This window comes from Fonsecaea nubica (assembly GCF_001646965.1).
Source record: "Fonsecaea nubica strain CBS 269.64 chromosome Unknown Scaff3, whole genome shotgun sequence".
In the NCBI taxonomy this organism is placed as follows: domain Eukaryota; kingdom Fungi; phylum Ascomycota; class Eurotiomycetes; order Chaetothyriales; family Herpotrichiellaceae; genus Fonsecaea; species Fonsecaea nubica.
In genome coordinates, this window is record NW_019173676.1 from 560,775 (window position 1) to 576,559 (window position 15,785).

Genomic DNA, 15,785 nt, shown 5'->3' on the forward strand with positions numbered 1-15,785 from the left:
ATGGAATACGACGGTGGCGATGGTTGCTCGTATTTTTTGGAGATCCGTTTCTCGACTCATCCCTCTCTCGCCAAGGGTTATTTGAAATATGCGGAGTGGCTTGAAGAAGGAGCATGCAGAGTGCGAATTTAATACCATAAGCGGACCTATTTTACGCCCTCCTTGTTGGACTCCGGAAGACCATCGTGCCTTGCAAACGCCCACACGAGCCAAATCTTTCCTTGCTCAAGACCTGGCCCCAGGACGACACAGGCTGGAAAATGACATTTCATATGTACACGTTCTCATATGATAATCCCAACAAAATCCATTCTGTATTTGTCTGTCTATCGGCGTGATGGATACCGTCAAGCCTGACGCTGGCTAGACAGGTTCAACAGACGAGCCTCACACCTTGACATATTCCTCGTGGACGCCTGCTGAGCTCTTTCTGCGGACCGCAGCCAGCTCAAGATCTGCCAATGTGCTCCGGCGGGCCTCTGTAGCTCCCATATCCTTAACCTCGGTGAAGCGGACGGTCGGAACAAATTCGGGCGACTTCCTAGCGGAGCTGACCTTTGCGTAGAGCTCGTCGACCTGCTCGAGGGTCAAGCCCTTCGTCTCGTAGATGAAGAAGTACACGAAAGCGCAGCAGATGCAGCAGAATCCGCCCCAGACGAAGAAGACCTTGGATCCCAAATTGCTGTACAAAAGTCAGACAAGTACGTTTAACATGCTCCCTTGAGAACACTCACGCATTTCCGGGCCCGGGATTCACCATGTATGGTGTAGCATAGGCGATAGCCCAATTGAGGAGCCAGTTCGAGGCCGTGGTCATGGATATGCCTTTCGCTCTGGCTTTCAATGGGAAAATTTCGCCTAAACGAGAGTCAGTAAGACCCCAATATTTCCGAAGGGAAGAACGTACCAGTAACAACCCAAGCGCAAGGACCCCACGAGCAGGCGAAGAAGAAGATGTAGATGCAGACGAAAGCAATCAAGGCATTGCTAGCTGCCGGTTCACCAGGTCTGGCGGTGCCCACGCTTGCAACAATGAGCTGACAGACAGACATGCCAATGGCACCGAAGAGAAGAAGCGGCCGTCTCCCCCAACGCTCGACCATCCACAGACCAGGAACAGTACTGCAGACGTTGACCACGTCGGTAATGACGGAGATGATGAACGGATTGTGTATCCCAGCGCTGGTAAAGTAAGTCGTGCCATAGTAAAAGATGAAGTTGACGCCAGTAAGCTGTTGAAGAGCCTGGAGAGCCATGCCGGTGAATAGTCGTTTCCTGATCGGGGCCTGGAAGCAGGCAAGGTAGGATGCTGTGCCAATGGCCATCTCATACTCATGGTTGGCGATGATTTCGGTCAGTTCCTCGACGACAGCAGGGTGATCCACGGGCAGTCTGCGGAGACGAGCCAGAGACTTAGCCGCCTTTTCAGCGTTTCCCTTCTTGATCAAGAACCGTGGCGTTTCTGGGAGGATCAGCATGCCAGCTACCAAGATGATGGCCCATGCAAATTGGACAGCTACGGGAATCCGGTAAGACCCAGTGTCATTGCGGTTTTTGGTAGCATTGAGGACAATCGCCGCGAGGAAGAGGCCAATCGTGACTGTGAGGCCTTGTCAGTATGTTGCAAGCAACCGGAATCAGGGTACAGGAACGTACTGGCCCACTGATAACAACCAACAATGGCCCCTCTGATCCATTTTGGCGCTGTCTCTGACTGATATAATGGAATTGTGGCACTCAAAAGGCCAACTCCGAGGCCAGCGAAGAAACGGCCTGCGACAAACATTGGGATGGCGGTAGCGGCAGTCTGGAGAATGACGCCAAACGTAAACACGCCAGTGTTGAAAATCACTTGAGAACATATTAGTGGAGAGTCCCTAAAGAATGGTGAAAGTGTATTAAGGCAGGGAAGCCCTTCGACAGTTTTCTCGGCGATGGTGTATCTCAGGGCAATCCATAAATCCTCGCACAACTGGTCTTGCTAACTTGTGAAACAGATAGAGACTTACTTGCGAGCCGACGGCCCAGGAAGTCTGCGATTGGGGCACTGAATAGAGCGCCGAAGAAGGTCCCCGCTGACAATATGGAGACAATTTCCGACGTCTGGCTGGCTGTCACGTCGGGGAAATTATCTTTTGGGTTGATATATCCGGTCGAAAAGAGGTTTCTCCAGTACTTCATTGCTAGAATGCCTCCTATTGTCCCAGTGTCATACCCGACTGTCCCATCCCAATGGTAAACGTCAGCAGCAGTCTGAGGAAGCAACGTCATAGTGAGGAGACTGTGGTCGGATGCCGGAAGATATGAGTGACTTACACAAGACACCACCAAACGCCACGAAACATCCTATGATGATTGCAGGGAGGGCTGACCCCGGGGTGTCTGTAGGCTTCGAGAAGAGAAAAGACATGATGCTGTAGCTTGAGAGCTGATCTGGACACAATGTGGGCGATTGTAGATCTGATAGCGAGACAGATGATTATGTGCAGCCTGCATCTCGAGAATGGCGATGAGGGAACCACCACTCAGGTATAAATACACGAGGTCCATGTTCTCATGGTACCTTGTCGGGCTCCCAGAGCATTGAAGTAACGGACAGCAACATTGGTCGAGTTGTATTACGCCGAGTGTCGGCGAAATATTCCCAATTCTGTTTCAAGGTGCATCCTTGGCCTTCCACAGATCACCCGCTGTTGGTCATCCATGTGCCAGCTTTGGAGTCGAGAAAGATCCAGGGTCAGGGTTCCAGGACACGGGTCACACCAACGCAGCCGATCTCGTGTTTCCACCAGTGAAAGTCATGATTGAAGTCGGGTAGGAGGTTGTACAATGAAGCCATCACTGCAAATGTCGAAGCGGGAAGCCCAGTCAGGAAAAGCTTGCTTATTTGGCGTAGAAGTGAGAAACACGGGGCTCCAGAGCTTTGGTGGAGAACGATGCAAAGCTGGAGCATTGTTTTTCCGTATTTCACCGAGGCGGCCATTGAGAGACTTTCACGTGACGGTAAATTACCCCGCACGTTCGGCCTTTGAGGGTCCCATAACCGATAAGCCAATCAGATCTATTCACTACTAGTGAGAGCCACATCTGGACAAAAGCCGACGATGACAGCCTCGCACAAACTTCTGCGTTCCCGCGCATTTGCCTCGACATGAGAACTTGGAACCAGTCCCTTTTGAGGCAGATTGACGCATCATCTCCTATCTACCCCAATGAATATCCTCGTTACTCATGCGAGTGCCCGGAGACAATGCCTACGCAGCAACAGTGTGCAAGGATCATGGAAGATCACGGTCAAACACCGTCCAGGGGCGCCAGTCTACCTTCTGCTAATCGGTCCGATTCTATTCGCAGAACGGGAGCCAATTGGTAAATAACATGGTTACTGTGCCTTAACAAGTTTGGTGGTGTGTCCTTGCCCATCTCCACTCTAATATGATTTGCGCAGGAATCTTCAAGGAAATGACGTCGATATCATGCTTCGCGACACTCCGCATGGACGTCAATATTGTTTGGGGAGTTCAACATACTTAAGCCCAAAAGAATAGGGACAGACCATTTCGCCATCGGGTACTCGAGACTCAGCTCGATCGTCGACCGTCATGATTTCGTTGATTTCTATAGCATGCCTTGCTCTGATTGCATCCGCGTACGCCCAGGTCTCCGAATATGTAGAGCCATCGGTGCCTACAGGAGTACCAATACCTGGAAACTACAGTGGTGCTCTTCGCCCACAGGTCCATTTCTCCCCTCCCAAGGACTTTATGAATGATCCCAATGGCATGTTTGTCGATGCGAATGGCACGTATCATTTGTACTACCAATGTAGGTAAACGCGGCTCGAGGCCAAACACCTCTTGGTGCTGATTGGAACGAAGACAATCCGACAGGCGTCGTGGCAGGTAATCAGCACTGGGGGCATGCCACGTCCCAGGATCTCTACCACTGGGCGAATCAGCCAATCGCCATATTCCCTCCCGACGCACAGTCCAACATCTTCTCAGGTTCCGCGGTCGTGGACGTGAACAACACGTCAGGGTTTTTCCCACGTCAAGACAATGGCATCGTGGCCGTGTACACCATCAACACGCCCACGTCGCAGACACAGGCACTTTCATACTCCATCGACGGCGGGTACACCTTTCACCCTTACTCCGGAAACCCGGTGTTGAGCGACAATTCTAGCCAGTTCCGCGACCCCAAAGTCATCTGGCACGCGGCCACGCAGAAATGGGTCATGGTGGTCGCCTACGCGCAGGATCTCGCCGTCGGCTTCTTCACGTCCGACAACCTGAGGGAATGGGACCACGTCTACAACTTCTCCCATCACGGCCTGTTGGGAGACCAGTACGAATGTCCCAATCTGGTGGAAATACGGATGGAGGGCCACGAAGAAGACAAGCCGCGGATGTACCTGCTCGTCGTGAGCATCAACCCCGGCGCTCCCCTCGGCGGCTCCATCACCCAGTACTTCCCAGGCACCTTCAACGGCACTGTCTTCACGCCCGTCGACGGCGCCGCGCGCATCGCCGATTTCGCCAAAGACAACTACGCGGGACAATTCTTCTACGGCGTCCCCGCGGGCCGCGATCAGTTATCCATCGGCTGGGCGAGCAACTGGCAATACTCGCAAGTCGTACCGACGGGCCCCTTGGAAGACTGGCGCTCATCCATGTCGCTCCCACGGATCAACTACCTGAAGAACATCAGCCGGGTGGGCTATGACCTCGTGTCAGCACCGTACGATTTGTCGCCTGTGATCAACACCACCGCGCTGGCTCGAAAGACTATAGGAAACGGCAGTGTAAGCGTCGACTACTCCTCCGTCGCCTCCGGGGCGCTGTACTTCCAGATCAACATCACCAACATCCCCACAACCAACATCACAGGCACCACGAACTTTACGTTCTCGTCGTCCCGCTCCGGCGAGTCGCTCAGGGGAGGCTACCTCCTCACTCCCGACAGCGCCTTCTTCCTCGACCGCGGTAACATCCAGGGCTTCGACAACCCTTTCTTCACCGACAAGTTCTCCACGAGCTGTCCGTACAACACTTCGTCATCGTCGCCACTGACCTGGCGCGTCGAGGGCGTGGTCGACCGGAGCATTCTCGAGGTCTTCATCAACGGCGGCGAATCCTCCGCCACGCTGACCTTCTTCCCCGAGCAGGCGCTCGATACCCTCAGGATCAGCTCGGGCGGCCTCAACCCCGGCGTCAGCGTGAGTGCGGCCGTGTATGATCTCGACAGCGCGTGGGCGAGGTTTGAGGATGTCCACGGCACGGTGGTGGGGAATGTGACCGCTGACCACTGATCACTGACTGAGCCAGTCGCCTGAAAAGAGATTTGAAAGATTAGATTACAGCTCCTTTGAGCTTGAAAATTCATCGTCTCGGGGAATGTGATCACTACCTCAGCGACCTCGAAACAGAATACAAAGCTTAGATTATGACTGCTGTCCCTTACTGATACTTCGAGTGTCGCCCAAGGAATAACATGGTGTGTGGTTGGGTGAGTATGCCTTCTTGATTCTTCCAGACTTAAGTCATACATAGCTTGCACATCTATCTCATCTCATAGAGCCACAGAAGAATTCACCTAGTTAGATGGACGGAGTTCTTCTTCTGGTATATAAGATTAAACAGACTCGATGAACACGCTTTCTAACGCATCAGGGACATGCAGCATGCCTAAGCAGATTGTGGTATAGGTCCAGCTAAAGGGGGGACTGTCTAATCTTTTACATCGCTCCAGTTCTCCAACACGCGATAGGGGAGTGGCATGGAAATGACATGTCTCCGTCACTCCCTCTCACGTACTATGGACGGGCTCCCCACCTAGAATCCAAGCCCAAGTGCCACGACGGCAGCGAGGCCAACATTCCAAGCAAGCCCGCCCATCTGCTGCACGCTCAGCCTGGCTCCCGCGTTGGTCGTAGCTTCAGCTGTAGCAGTCGCAGTCACTGTGACCGTGGCCGTCGCCTCTGACGCGCTGGACCCGTCGGCGAGTTGTTGGACGAGAGGGTAGATCTCGACGCCCGTTGAGTTCTGGCACTGGTCTTCGGGAAGGAGGGTGGCGTTGGCGCTGAAGCGGATGTCGGCGCACTAAGAAGACGGTCAATCAGTAACTCACTCACTCGGCCAGGACGGGAGGTCGGGGGAGGGGGCTGTGTCGACATCGACAACGTAGAACTAAAACAAACAACAAAATAACAAACTTGACGTAGACATAGACGTGGACATACATTGTACAAAGCACTCCCACTATCCCCAATGGTAATGACCTGCAGCGACGCGTCCATGCCATCAGTGATGCCCAGGTCCGCCGGCAGCGTCCACTTGGGGATGCAAATGGTGCCGTTGCCCGTCTCGTTGAGCAGCATCGGGTTCAGTGAGATGTTGAAGGTGGCAATGTCACTCCCAAAGCCCAGGTTGAAGGCGACATAGGTCCACGGGTGGTGGAAGTCGATGACCAGCGAGCCGCCATCGAGGGGCCACAGGGTGCGGTTGGCGTTGGATTCGGCAGATGTGTTGACGTTGGCGCCTGGGTACATACAGATATTCTGTGGTCAGTCTTTGATGTCTGCGGTGCGGTGGAAGGATTGAAGGGGAATAGACATGTGCATAACCACAGGGCTCGTCTGTTGATACAAGGATGAAGGAGAGGCCCAAGGAGGGATGAAGTGAATGGGGCATCGACTTACATGGGAAGATGTATTGAGACGCCGGCGGTAGGAAGGAGTCGCCTCGCCAGGTTGGATAATTCAGCTCAAAGTGGGCGGACACGACGTTGGCCGCGACCAGGAGGGCAGCAATGAAGAGCTTCATCCTTGATACTCGTAAGGGGACAGAAGCACGTGGGAGAGAGTCTGGGTGCCTGTGTAGGAATCGAGTAGCACGAGGGCAGCAGCAGGTATGTATTATATGTATGAAGCTGACGCTGAAGGATAAGACCGTCGACGACCCAGAGACTCGACTTGACTTGACGTGACTGGGGTATTCAAGACTCTCTCTCCCTCCCCCAGCGACCCTCTTGACCTTTTGTACTTTTTTCCTTTTCCCTTTAGCTTACCAGTACCGGGGGGTAACACAAACCATTGACCTAATCCTATCTGCCTCTCTAATGCGAATACACCACGGGCATTTTTTCTCTCTCGACCTCTTAGCTACTCAAGGCAAGGAGGAACCATCTGGACTCAAAAGAAAATGGGTAATGAAAAGCATCCACTCTCCCACGAGTGGCTGAAAGACGTAGCCTGTCATTGGGCAACGCGATAGAACAGACCTCATGATAAACTTGCTCATCTGGACGGTGTGTTCCTTTCGGTCCTTGGTATTGCTTGGCAATGCTCCGTGGAGTCAGTAGATTCAGGGACATGGTTGATGCTGGTGTCTGACCGTAAGTGGGACCCGTGTGCCCGTGGCATGCATGGACTGCATGGACTGAGGACACGAGCCGAAGAGGCACGCTTTGTCCCGAGCGGGTACAAGGCCGAGTAGGAACAGCGTGGGATATACAGTGACATGCTGTAGGATAGAGAAAAGGGGGGGATCTCATGGTGGGAAGAGAGGCTTCACGCCCACGATAGACGGTAAAGACCGTATAGGGTAATTGATCCAGCCATGGAATGCTGGGTGTAAATACCAAGTACACATTCAGTGCCAGGAGTCGTATCTCATATCTAAAAATGCCATCAACGTCTATAATAACAACGACCGTCGCTATGCTGTCACCAGCCGTAAGTCTCCGAAAACAGATATATTCCTTGAGCGCCCGTGCCTTTATGGACGGCCCTCTCATCAGACAGCTTGGCCACATAATTCCTCAACTGCCCAGAAAACTGAATGCCACCGCAAGCGAGGATTCCTGTCTCGCCCCAGGCCTCTTCCACGACTGGGTGAATGAGAAGATCGAAATCCGGGCGACCGTAGGCAACCTGTATCTTGGGCTGCTCATTTACTGAAGAGGACGAGGAGACAGAGTCCTCCCTCACGCTTCCCATTTCCTTTTGCATAGAAAGCTTGGCATTATCTGGTATGTCGGCCGTGTCGAGATTGTTGTCTGGTAGTTTCTCTGGGACTGAATGATTTGAATCTGATCTTGGCTCGAACAATGCGTTGCATTCCGACGGCGACACGCTTCGCAACTGTCCATGCCCGGTAATGAAAGCGTATATGTTTATTTTGATGTTGCGCCGTCGTGCCGCCACCCATGCGGAGAGTAACTCCTCCTTGAACCAGTCGAGTTGCTCCGCCTGTCGGAAGATCCAAATGAAGGAAATCTGTCGTACGTTGTTACTCGTCAGAACTGCTTGTCGGAAAATGGGAATTGTGAAAGAAACGCCATTCCCTGTAGCCGCAAAGACCATTGATTCGAATCGCTCAACAGAGGGAGGATTTCCCCACGGTCCGCTAATGAATGACAGAAAGGTGCGGGATGACAACTGATTTTGACACCGACGGTATAGCCTCTTGGTGAATCCATTGTGCACCCTCACGTATAGCTCAATAGTGTTGGGTCCGCTTTCTCCAGATACCGATTTCGGGATGCTGGCAATGGTAAATGGATGTGCTTCGAAGATTCCGGCACGAGGGATGGACAGGTACACATGCTGACCGGGCCGCCACGACATTGCGACGTTTCGCACTTTGACCTGCAGAAACTCGCCCGAAAGAGCCTTGACCTCAGCATCATATCCGATACGTCGGCCGGACGGAACACTGTCCCGCTTGTTGGGAAGGAGATGTAAATTGATGACCAAGGACATGACTGTCCTGACGAGCCGGTCAAAGGCAACGACTCCGACCGCAAACCACACATTGTACTGCGCATATGAAGGGACGTGAACGTGGACCAGCCACAGCAGCACCATGGCTGCCGCGAGATGCTGCACGAACCAAAGCTCGTACGAAAGATTCCGGAAAAAGCCAAATCCCGTGATGACCATCCAACCTAATGTCGCCCAAGCACCAAATCCATATTTGACCATAGGCATCCATTTCAGCTGCAAGGTCACAAAGTCGGCAATGGACCACTCGGTGAAAAAGTACGACCAGTGCACGATGACGGTCAAGAAAATAGTGCGGCTGACCCAGCGATGTAACCAGTTCAATCTCTCATACGAGATGCCAGTCAACATTGTGATGATGTTGGCCTTTCCAGATAAAATGTAAATCAGGGGTAGTTGGGTGACTGAAACCCAAGCAGCGCGAAAGCCCACAATCTCCCATCGGTAGGCGTAGTTGGGCGAGGAGGGGGTTAGGAGGACATTTGACCATAACATGGTCAGGATGACGGCCCAGTAGGTGAGGAGCAGGAGACATCTCCCCAAGGAAGGGGGAGTGAAATATCTGGTAAATCTGCCGGTGCACGTCCATAGTTGTGGGTATGCCAGCTCTCTGCAAATGGCTATGGTGGTGTCGTAGAGTTGCTCGAGGGCATTCTGTGGTCTCCCAGGTATTTGTCCTGGTTGCTGTTGTGATTTTCGCTTACTTGTTGACCACATGTCAGTGACTCCAATATCAACATCACAGGTCAACTCAAAACTTACTTTACAAGAATTCTGAGTCGATCTACCAGCCTTCGAAAAACGAGTACGCCCACAACCGCAGCGACCAAGTACCAGTACAGATGCGCCAGCTTTTTATTTGTCGGCGTAAACATGCTTGTCATGGCCATGTCCATGCCGCCCATTCCGGACATCCCAGACATGTCCATGGTTGCGGTTGAATTGGCGGCGGTGGCTGTTTGCAGGTCTTGTTATCGTTACAGGTCGTTATCGATGTGCTAGGAGGACGTCCTCTGCAAGTATACGTTGAAAGAATGATATTTGCCCTCGGTGCTGGACGGATGATGATTTGTACCAAGTACTGACAGTAGGTGTACACAGAAAAGACTACCAAGTTGTCTTTTAGCCCAACCGTGTCATGTCATCAAGGGTGCCACGCGCATGGGTAAGAATAGGCACGGTGACGGGCGAACGGTGGTATCCGAAACCATGGAAAACGTGCTCGTCTGGAGACGTAACAAGTACAAAGCGCCACCAGGAGCGGGCGGACGAGACGGGAGGGAAAGTGAGCAAGATTTCGATTTATTTTTTAACAAAAGGAACGGCGATCCTCCGACGCGAGCAAGCAGTTTGTAACTCGACTTGTCGTATCCGAGGCGGAGGAAGAAGAGCAAGGTGGTCGGCGGCGCGGCATGGTAGTGGGATGCACCGGGTGAGATGGAGCAGCAACTAATAAAGGGATGAAAGCTGGTGGTTGAGTTTGCCTGAGTCTGCGACTATGCGTGGATGATTGAGGCTGCTGGATTGTGCTCACCTGCGGACCGCGATCGCCCAGCCCAGACCGAGATCACCTGATTGGCCAGAAAATCTGCTCGTGCGGTGAGGGGTCCACCTGCGAAACTTGCTCACCACCACTAGTGCCATGCAATGGGGGAGAAAGAGACAAGCAACCGCTAAGGGTGAAAAAACAGCTGAGGGTGAAGCCGCGGGGCCAACCACATAGAATAATAAACCCTGGTAACTCCTGATCTTCGTAGAGAACGAGAGAGAGCAAGATGCGAGTAGACGTGCACGGGAAAAAAAGCACAAAAGGAGAGTAGTAGACGCAGTCGCATCGAGAGCCTCAAGTCTTGGCCATCATCAACTCGTACATTCAACTCACGCACTCTTCCATCAATCAACCCTCATCTCTCCATTCGACACTCAAGCATTCACACGATCGCCAAACATGCATTTCCTCCGCCACCTCTCCCTCGTGTCCGCCTGGGCCCTCTGCACCTCCGCCCACTTTATCCTCCAATACCCCTCCTCCCTCGGTTTCGACGATGACAATGAAGGGACTGCGCCATGTGGTGGCTTCGACGTCGTCTTCAACGGCACCGACGACTCCATCCCCGTGGGCGGCTTCCCGGTGTCGATGCTGAGCACCCATCCTGCCGCTGACTGGCTTTTCCGTGTCACCCTCGACCAACAAGCGCCCTTTAACTGGACCAACCTGCTCCCGGTCGTCTCAGAGACTGGCCTGGGTCAATTCTGTCTGCCGCAACTTGTCGCCCCGGCTGAGTTTGCTGGCCAGCAGGGCGTTGTGCAAGTGATCCAGAAGGGCCCTGATGGTGTCTTGTATCAAGTAAGCTGAAGATCCAAGAAGAGACGGCATCATGTCGTTCAATCAGGACAAGGTCAACTGACACATTCAACCTCATAGTGTGCGGCGGTCAACTTTGTCGACGGCATCAACTCAACAGTCAGCTCCAGCTGCACAAACGTCACCGGCTTGACGGCAACCCTCACGAACCAGAATGACTTCGACACCAGCTCATCGTCAACTGCAGGAACCATGTCAGCAACTGCATCTCCATCAGCCTCTGCCACCGCCTCAGGAGGTGCCGCCTCGTCCAGCTCAGCCGGTCTGGCTGCTCCGACCACCGGACCTCAATTGATGCAAGGTCTTATTGCTGCCGCTGGTCTCGCTGTTCCATTCTTCCTGTAGGCGGATCACGACTATCCCATTGGCTGGTTGGCAGAGGGAATAGGGACGTCCTGAGTTGGGAAAAGATGTATGAATACACCTAGACAAACAAAAAGTCCAGATGCATGTGAGATGGTTTGTTGCCCGTCATGTCCTTCAGCGTGTGAGGCGATAAAGCCCCCTTGTGGCCATCGATCTCAGGCTTGCTCGTTCATAGCGGTGTTTTTGGCTCAGCTTCTTGTCAATAAGAGATGCACAATGCAATGATCCTTGTCACTCCGTTGCTGGTCTACACCGTAGACTAGAACGAGGTCGTAAATCACTGTGAGATCCAGAACTTTCGCGAACCCCTCCCCCTTTCGATGGCCTGAGCCCTTTGTGCGTAGCTGCCGAGCCCACCCCTCTTGAGTCTCTTGTGCGTAAAACCTTACCCCCTCCCTCTGAAACCCCGATCTTCGGCCAATAGAGGGCGCAGCTGCGCTGATCCGGCAAACTCCACCATCAGACAAACAACCCACGGGCGGCGGCTGACAGGATGTAGAGTACGCAAAGATGCCTCACCACACCCAGGCCCCGATCGATACCAAACCCCACGCTTTGTGACACTCTCACCTCCGTCCCTTCTGGCCTACCCAAGGCCGAGAGCCGGTTTTGCCCAAAGGAGTTGATTCACATGTTGCTGGTTGGTTGCCCTCTCCTTTGCCCTCCACGGGTCGGGTCGATCTGGTTCGTCCAGGCCATGCAGAGAAGTACGCTTGATTGGGTTTGAAGAAAACGCACAAACCACGCAGGGCGCTGTGCTGGCCCGGCTTTGCTTCTGGCTCGTCGTGTATAAGTATTGGCAGGTTTCCCCCTCGGCTTGTCACCTGTGTTTTCTCGCTTCCTCCATCTCACAACTTCATCACACCAGATCAGATCAGATCACAAGAATCACCCACCAGAACCAAATCTTTTCAAACAACCACACCAACAACCACAAACACCATTCCAACGATGGGTCCCTGCACTTGTTCCGGCCCTGGCAGCTGCAACTGCGGCTCTGGCTGCAAATGCACCTCTTGCGGAGTAAGTTTATCCCTCGGATGAATGAGAATTTGTTTGGAAGACAGTGTCCTGACGGTCATCAACAGCATTAAACACCCAATTCGTGAAGCCTCAACATCATGCAAGAGGACTTTCAACCATCCAATCGTTTCGGGTGCGGTAGATGGAACGAAGATTGTCGATTTCAATGACCCCTTTTCGTCCACCTTACGGGTCAAGGATCTTTCTTGCTGTGGATGTTGCTTTGCGAGGGCCGAGATTAGGCTGGGTTGTCAACGATTCGTAGTCCTGTTGTCATGAAAGTCGCTGTGTCAAAAGGGGATTTTGCTGGATGCATGTCGAGACTCGAGAGATCCACATAGCTAATCGATGCTGTTATTCCCATGTGTTTTTGTCCTTGAACCATCGTAAGGAGATCTTGACCTTCGTCGCAAAGGATGTTACTCTGCCAATCCCGTCTTCGGATACTCAATCTCTCATGATGCCCAACACTGCAGCAGCTTCGCTCGGCAAGACATCGTGCATCCTCAAAGCAGCCAAAACAGAGTCTTGCACTTCGGGTCTGATCTGTATCCCTGATGTTCTATTATATTCAACCTCTGTGCCATCGATAACCTGACCGTACCCCAACGCACGTTGATGGACACAGGGGGGTCGTACAAGATGATCATGTCGGACCAGAAACTGTTGGATGCTCCGCCCAGGATTTGCAAAGTCCCGGTGGCCACATATTTACCAGAGCCACCCAACAGCAGGTACGTTTGGTGCTTGTCATCCTCCTTCACGGGAAGAGCTAACAACAGCAACTTTCTTCCCTGGTGCAAGTCAATTAGTTGCTGATGGTAGTTCACAAGCCACGCCTTGCATGAAGGACATTCACAAACGCGCGGAGTGTTCTTTTGCGCCTCGCCCCAGACACGCTCATCAAACCGCATCGATATTCTTGAAGAAAGCGAAAATGCGGTCCCCTCACCTATCAACTTGGCCTTCCAGACGGGGGATGTCTCTTCAACTGGTACTGGAAACTCCAACGGGGCATCTGTATCAAGTCGTAAACCTCGAGCGATAAAGGTCGAGGCTACTCCAAGAGTCGTGCGCAAGGTAGAGATATCGTGATCTGAAAGAGTTGCAGAGGTGGTTGCTAGGACAGCTACAAAGAGACCCTCCATCGGCCATTGGTAATTGATGGCAATTTTCTTCCCGTTCGACGCCAGTCCAAGGAATGCATAGACTTTGTCGTGTATATCCCAGCACTCGGATTCGGCAAAGGCCAGCACAAGCAAAGCGAGATCTTCCGTAGCGATGGTCCCAAGCCTGGCTATCCTCTGCTGACACAAGGTAAAAGCCATAGAATATCTGATGCCCAATATGAAACCTCTATGAGGCCAATATAACGGGTCCATTGTGTCTTCTGGTATGTTACCAACCAAGTTGATATATCGGGCCCATCTTGTCCAAGACACTCGCTTGTTACCACAGACAAGCTCAAGGCTACAGGCCAGGAGGGCTTCTTGCACGATCCACGCTCTTGACCAGTACGTTCTTTGGCACAACTGGTAAGCCGCCTGTGAACGTTTAGCTCCCGCGTCAAGAAACCATTGTCCTGTTTTTGATTCCCCTGACTCCTTGAGTAGTGGCGGTTGGCTGAGAGATGCACACTGCAGCTCTTGTTCAGGGACTCCATTCAGAAAGTCGAAGAGGCTATCGCTCTCAGGGTTCCCTGGCCCAAGCCAAATCGTCACCTCCGATGACTTGCCATAGATGTCTTTCATAAGCTGTACTTGGTGGTTCTTTTCCCGGACATCGTCCTGGTCGATACATATGGCGTCTACCCACAGATTCGGGATCCCGCCGTCTCCGTGAGATTCAAGAAAGTGGAACAGATTTTCCTGTATCTCGAATTTTGCGCCGTTGATTTTGATCAGACGCCGGGGTCCAGATCTGCTGCCCCATTCATAGGACAGAGCAACATAGTTGATATCACTACCGTTATCAGGAAGGCAAAGGTGACTCAGTTGGCCACAGATCGGACCTCCTGTTCGCCTTGGTAGAACTGTCAGAAGTCGTATACTCTTACGTGCGAGGTCCAGGGGCATATGCTGAAAAGCTGGTAGACATTCGAGTTCAATGTTTCCCTGTTCAGTCTCGAGGCTTGTGAGTTCTCGTACACCCTGATATGGCGACCATGGGAGATGTTCGTCCCGGTTTCGAGCCATTGTGCCCCTATGGACAGCATTTCATGTCAATAGCATGACATGGTGTTACTGGTGAGAACGACATGGTTGTCGTCTTAAATGTTGTCCCATATCAACCATTGAAGCTGATACTAGGCAGCAGCACTGGGCTATGCCGGGCAAAGGGCTCGAGTCAGTCGGCTGAGGCTGTGTAATGCGCAGGTTGGCTCGCCAAAGGTCGTCCATAGCGCGAAAGCTCGTCATTGGCATCTTGAAGTGACAAAGTTCCGTCCGACAACGACTAGATCGACGGCTGGTAGGTAGACAACTGTGTCTGTCTAAAATGCTTGGTTCTCGGTGTATCTGGAACAAATGACCTCTTTGGCAGTCTCGTCATCTGAACACCTTCTCGCACGATCTAATCACCCACAGCCAATACCCACACAAGCCACACTGGGCGTTCGCCAAAAGGTCAGTGGCCGCGGAATCTCTACATCCGAGTCGATCCAATGCCGGACTAACGCTAACACCTGGTGGAGATTGAGTTGGGGGACTTTGGTAAGTGCGTCTCTCCAAGAACGGCGCTTAAATTTGACGAAGAACTTCGAACAGTCGTTATAGCCTACGGAACGCATCTCTGTGTGAGAAAGAACACGCCTGTAGTAGTCAAGAAATGACAAGACCAGCATAAGAGAAGGATCACGGCTGAAACCGTCGGTTCGCCGATACTCGCGCCGGCCGCACTTCCCCTGGCGCTGAGGAAACGCCAGGGTTGCATGTGGCTGCAGATTTGGAGGCCGGCCAACAACGCTGCTTCTGCTAGCTGGGGTCATCTGTCCATCTGTCCAGCTCGAGGGGGGGTTGCTCGATTTCGTCTCAGATGGTGCATGCACTGCACGAGAAATCCTTGACTCTCACGCTCCTTGCACAGCAAAAAAGCCACGACGACAAGCCTTCACGCATCCATGAGACCAGGGTGTCCAATGCGGTCTACTACTGATAGCGTATAACGGCTTCCAGACAAGGGGTGGTAAAGAGATAGATAGAGCTAGCGTCAGCCAGTGTCTCAGAAAGAAGCGCCGTCGTCAAGGCA

At 52.6% G+C, this 15,785-nt stretch overlaps 6 protein-coding genes across 6 annotated transcripts; 2 read left to right on the top strand and 4 right to left on the bottom strand.

The window, feature by feature from the left end:
• Positions 1 to 387: 387 nt before the first annotated feature.
• On the bottom strand, positions 388 to 2,271 carry AYO20_00882 (hypothetical protein; the record flags this gene model as incomplete). Its single annotated transcript, XM_022639190.1, has 5 exons — positions 388 to 682; positions 735 to 858; positions 908 to 1,600; positions 1,657 to 1,851; positions 2,010 to 2,271. 5 exons carry the CDS (start codon positions 2,269 to 2,271, stop codon positions 388 to 390), a joined length of 1,569 nt encoding a protein of 522 aa, XP_022504981.1.
• Positions 2,272 to 3,602: 1,331 nt separating this feature from the next.
• On the top strand, positions 3,603 to 5,311 carry AYO20_00883 (hypothetical protein; the record flags this gene model as incomplete). The annotated part of the gene is made up of 2 exons (XM_022639191.1): positions 3,603 to 3,825; positions 3,879 to 5,311. 2 exons carry the CDS (start codon positions 3,603 to 3,605, stop codon positions 5,309 to 5,311), a joined length of 1,656 nt encoding a protein of 551 aa, XP_022504982.1.
• A 523-nt stretch (positions 5,312 to 5,834) lies between these two features.
• Positions 5,835 to 6,824, bottom strand: AYO20_00884 (hypothetical protein; the record flags this gene model as incomplete). Its single annotated transcript, XM_022639192.1, has 4 exons — positions 5,835 to 6,081; positions 6,130 to 6,188; positions 6,242 to 6,540; positions 6,701 to 6,824. The coding sequence occupies 4 exons, from the start codon at positions 6,822 to 6,824 to the stop codon at positions 5,835 to 5,837; spliced, it is 729 nt and encodes a 242-aa protein (XP_022504983.1).
• Positions 6,825 to 7,726: 902 nt separating this feature from the next.
• AYO20_00885 (hypothetical protein) lies at positions 7,727 to 9,714 on the bottom strand (the record flags this gene model as incomplete). Its single annotated transcript, XM_022639193.1, has 2 exons — positions 7,727 to 9,488; positions 9,548 to 9,714. The coding sequence occupies 2 exons, from the start codon at positions 9,712 to 9,714 to the stop codon at positions 7,727 to 7,729; spliced, it is 1,929 nt and encodes a 642-aa protein (XP_022504984.1).
• Positions 9,715 to 10,733: 1,019 nt separating this feature from the next.
• AYO20_00886 (hypothetical protein) lies at positions 10,734 to 11,495 on the top strand (the record flags this gene model as incomplete). Its single annotated transcript, XM_022639194.1, has 2 exons — positions 10,734 to 11,132; positions 11,211 to 11,495. 2 exons carry the CDS (start codon positions 10,734 to 10,736, stop codon positions 11,493 to 11,495), a joined length of 684 nt encoding a protein of 227 aa, XP_022504985.1.
• Positions 11,496 to 12,986: 1,491 nt separating this feature from the next.
• Positions 12,987 to 14,734, bottom strand: AYO20_00887 (hypothetical protein; the record flags this gene model as incomplete). Its single annotated transcript, XM_022639195.1, has 3 exons — positions 12,987 to 13,093; positions 13,144 to 13,333; positions 13,403 to 14,734. The coding sequence occupies 3 exons, from the start codon at positions 14,732 to 14,734 to the stop codon at positions 12,987 to 12,989; spliced, it is 1,629 nt and encodes a 542-aa protein (XP_022504986.1).
• Positions 14,735 to 15,785: the final 1,051 nt, after the last annotated feature.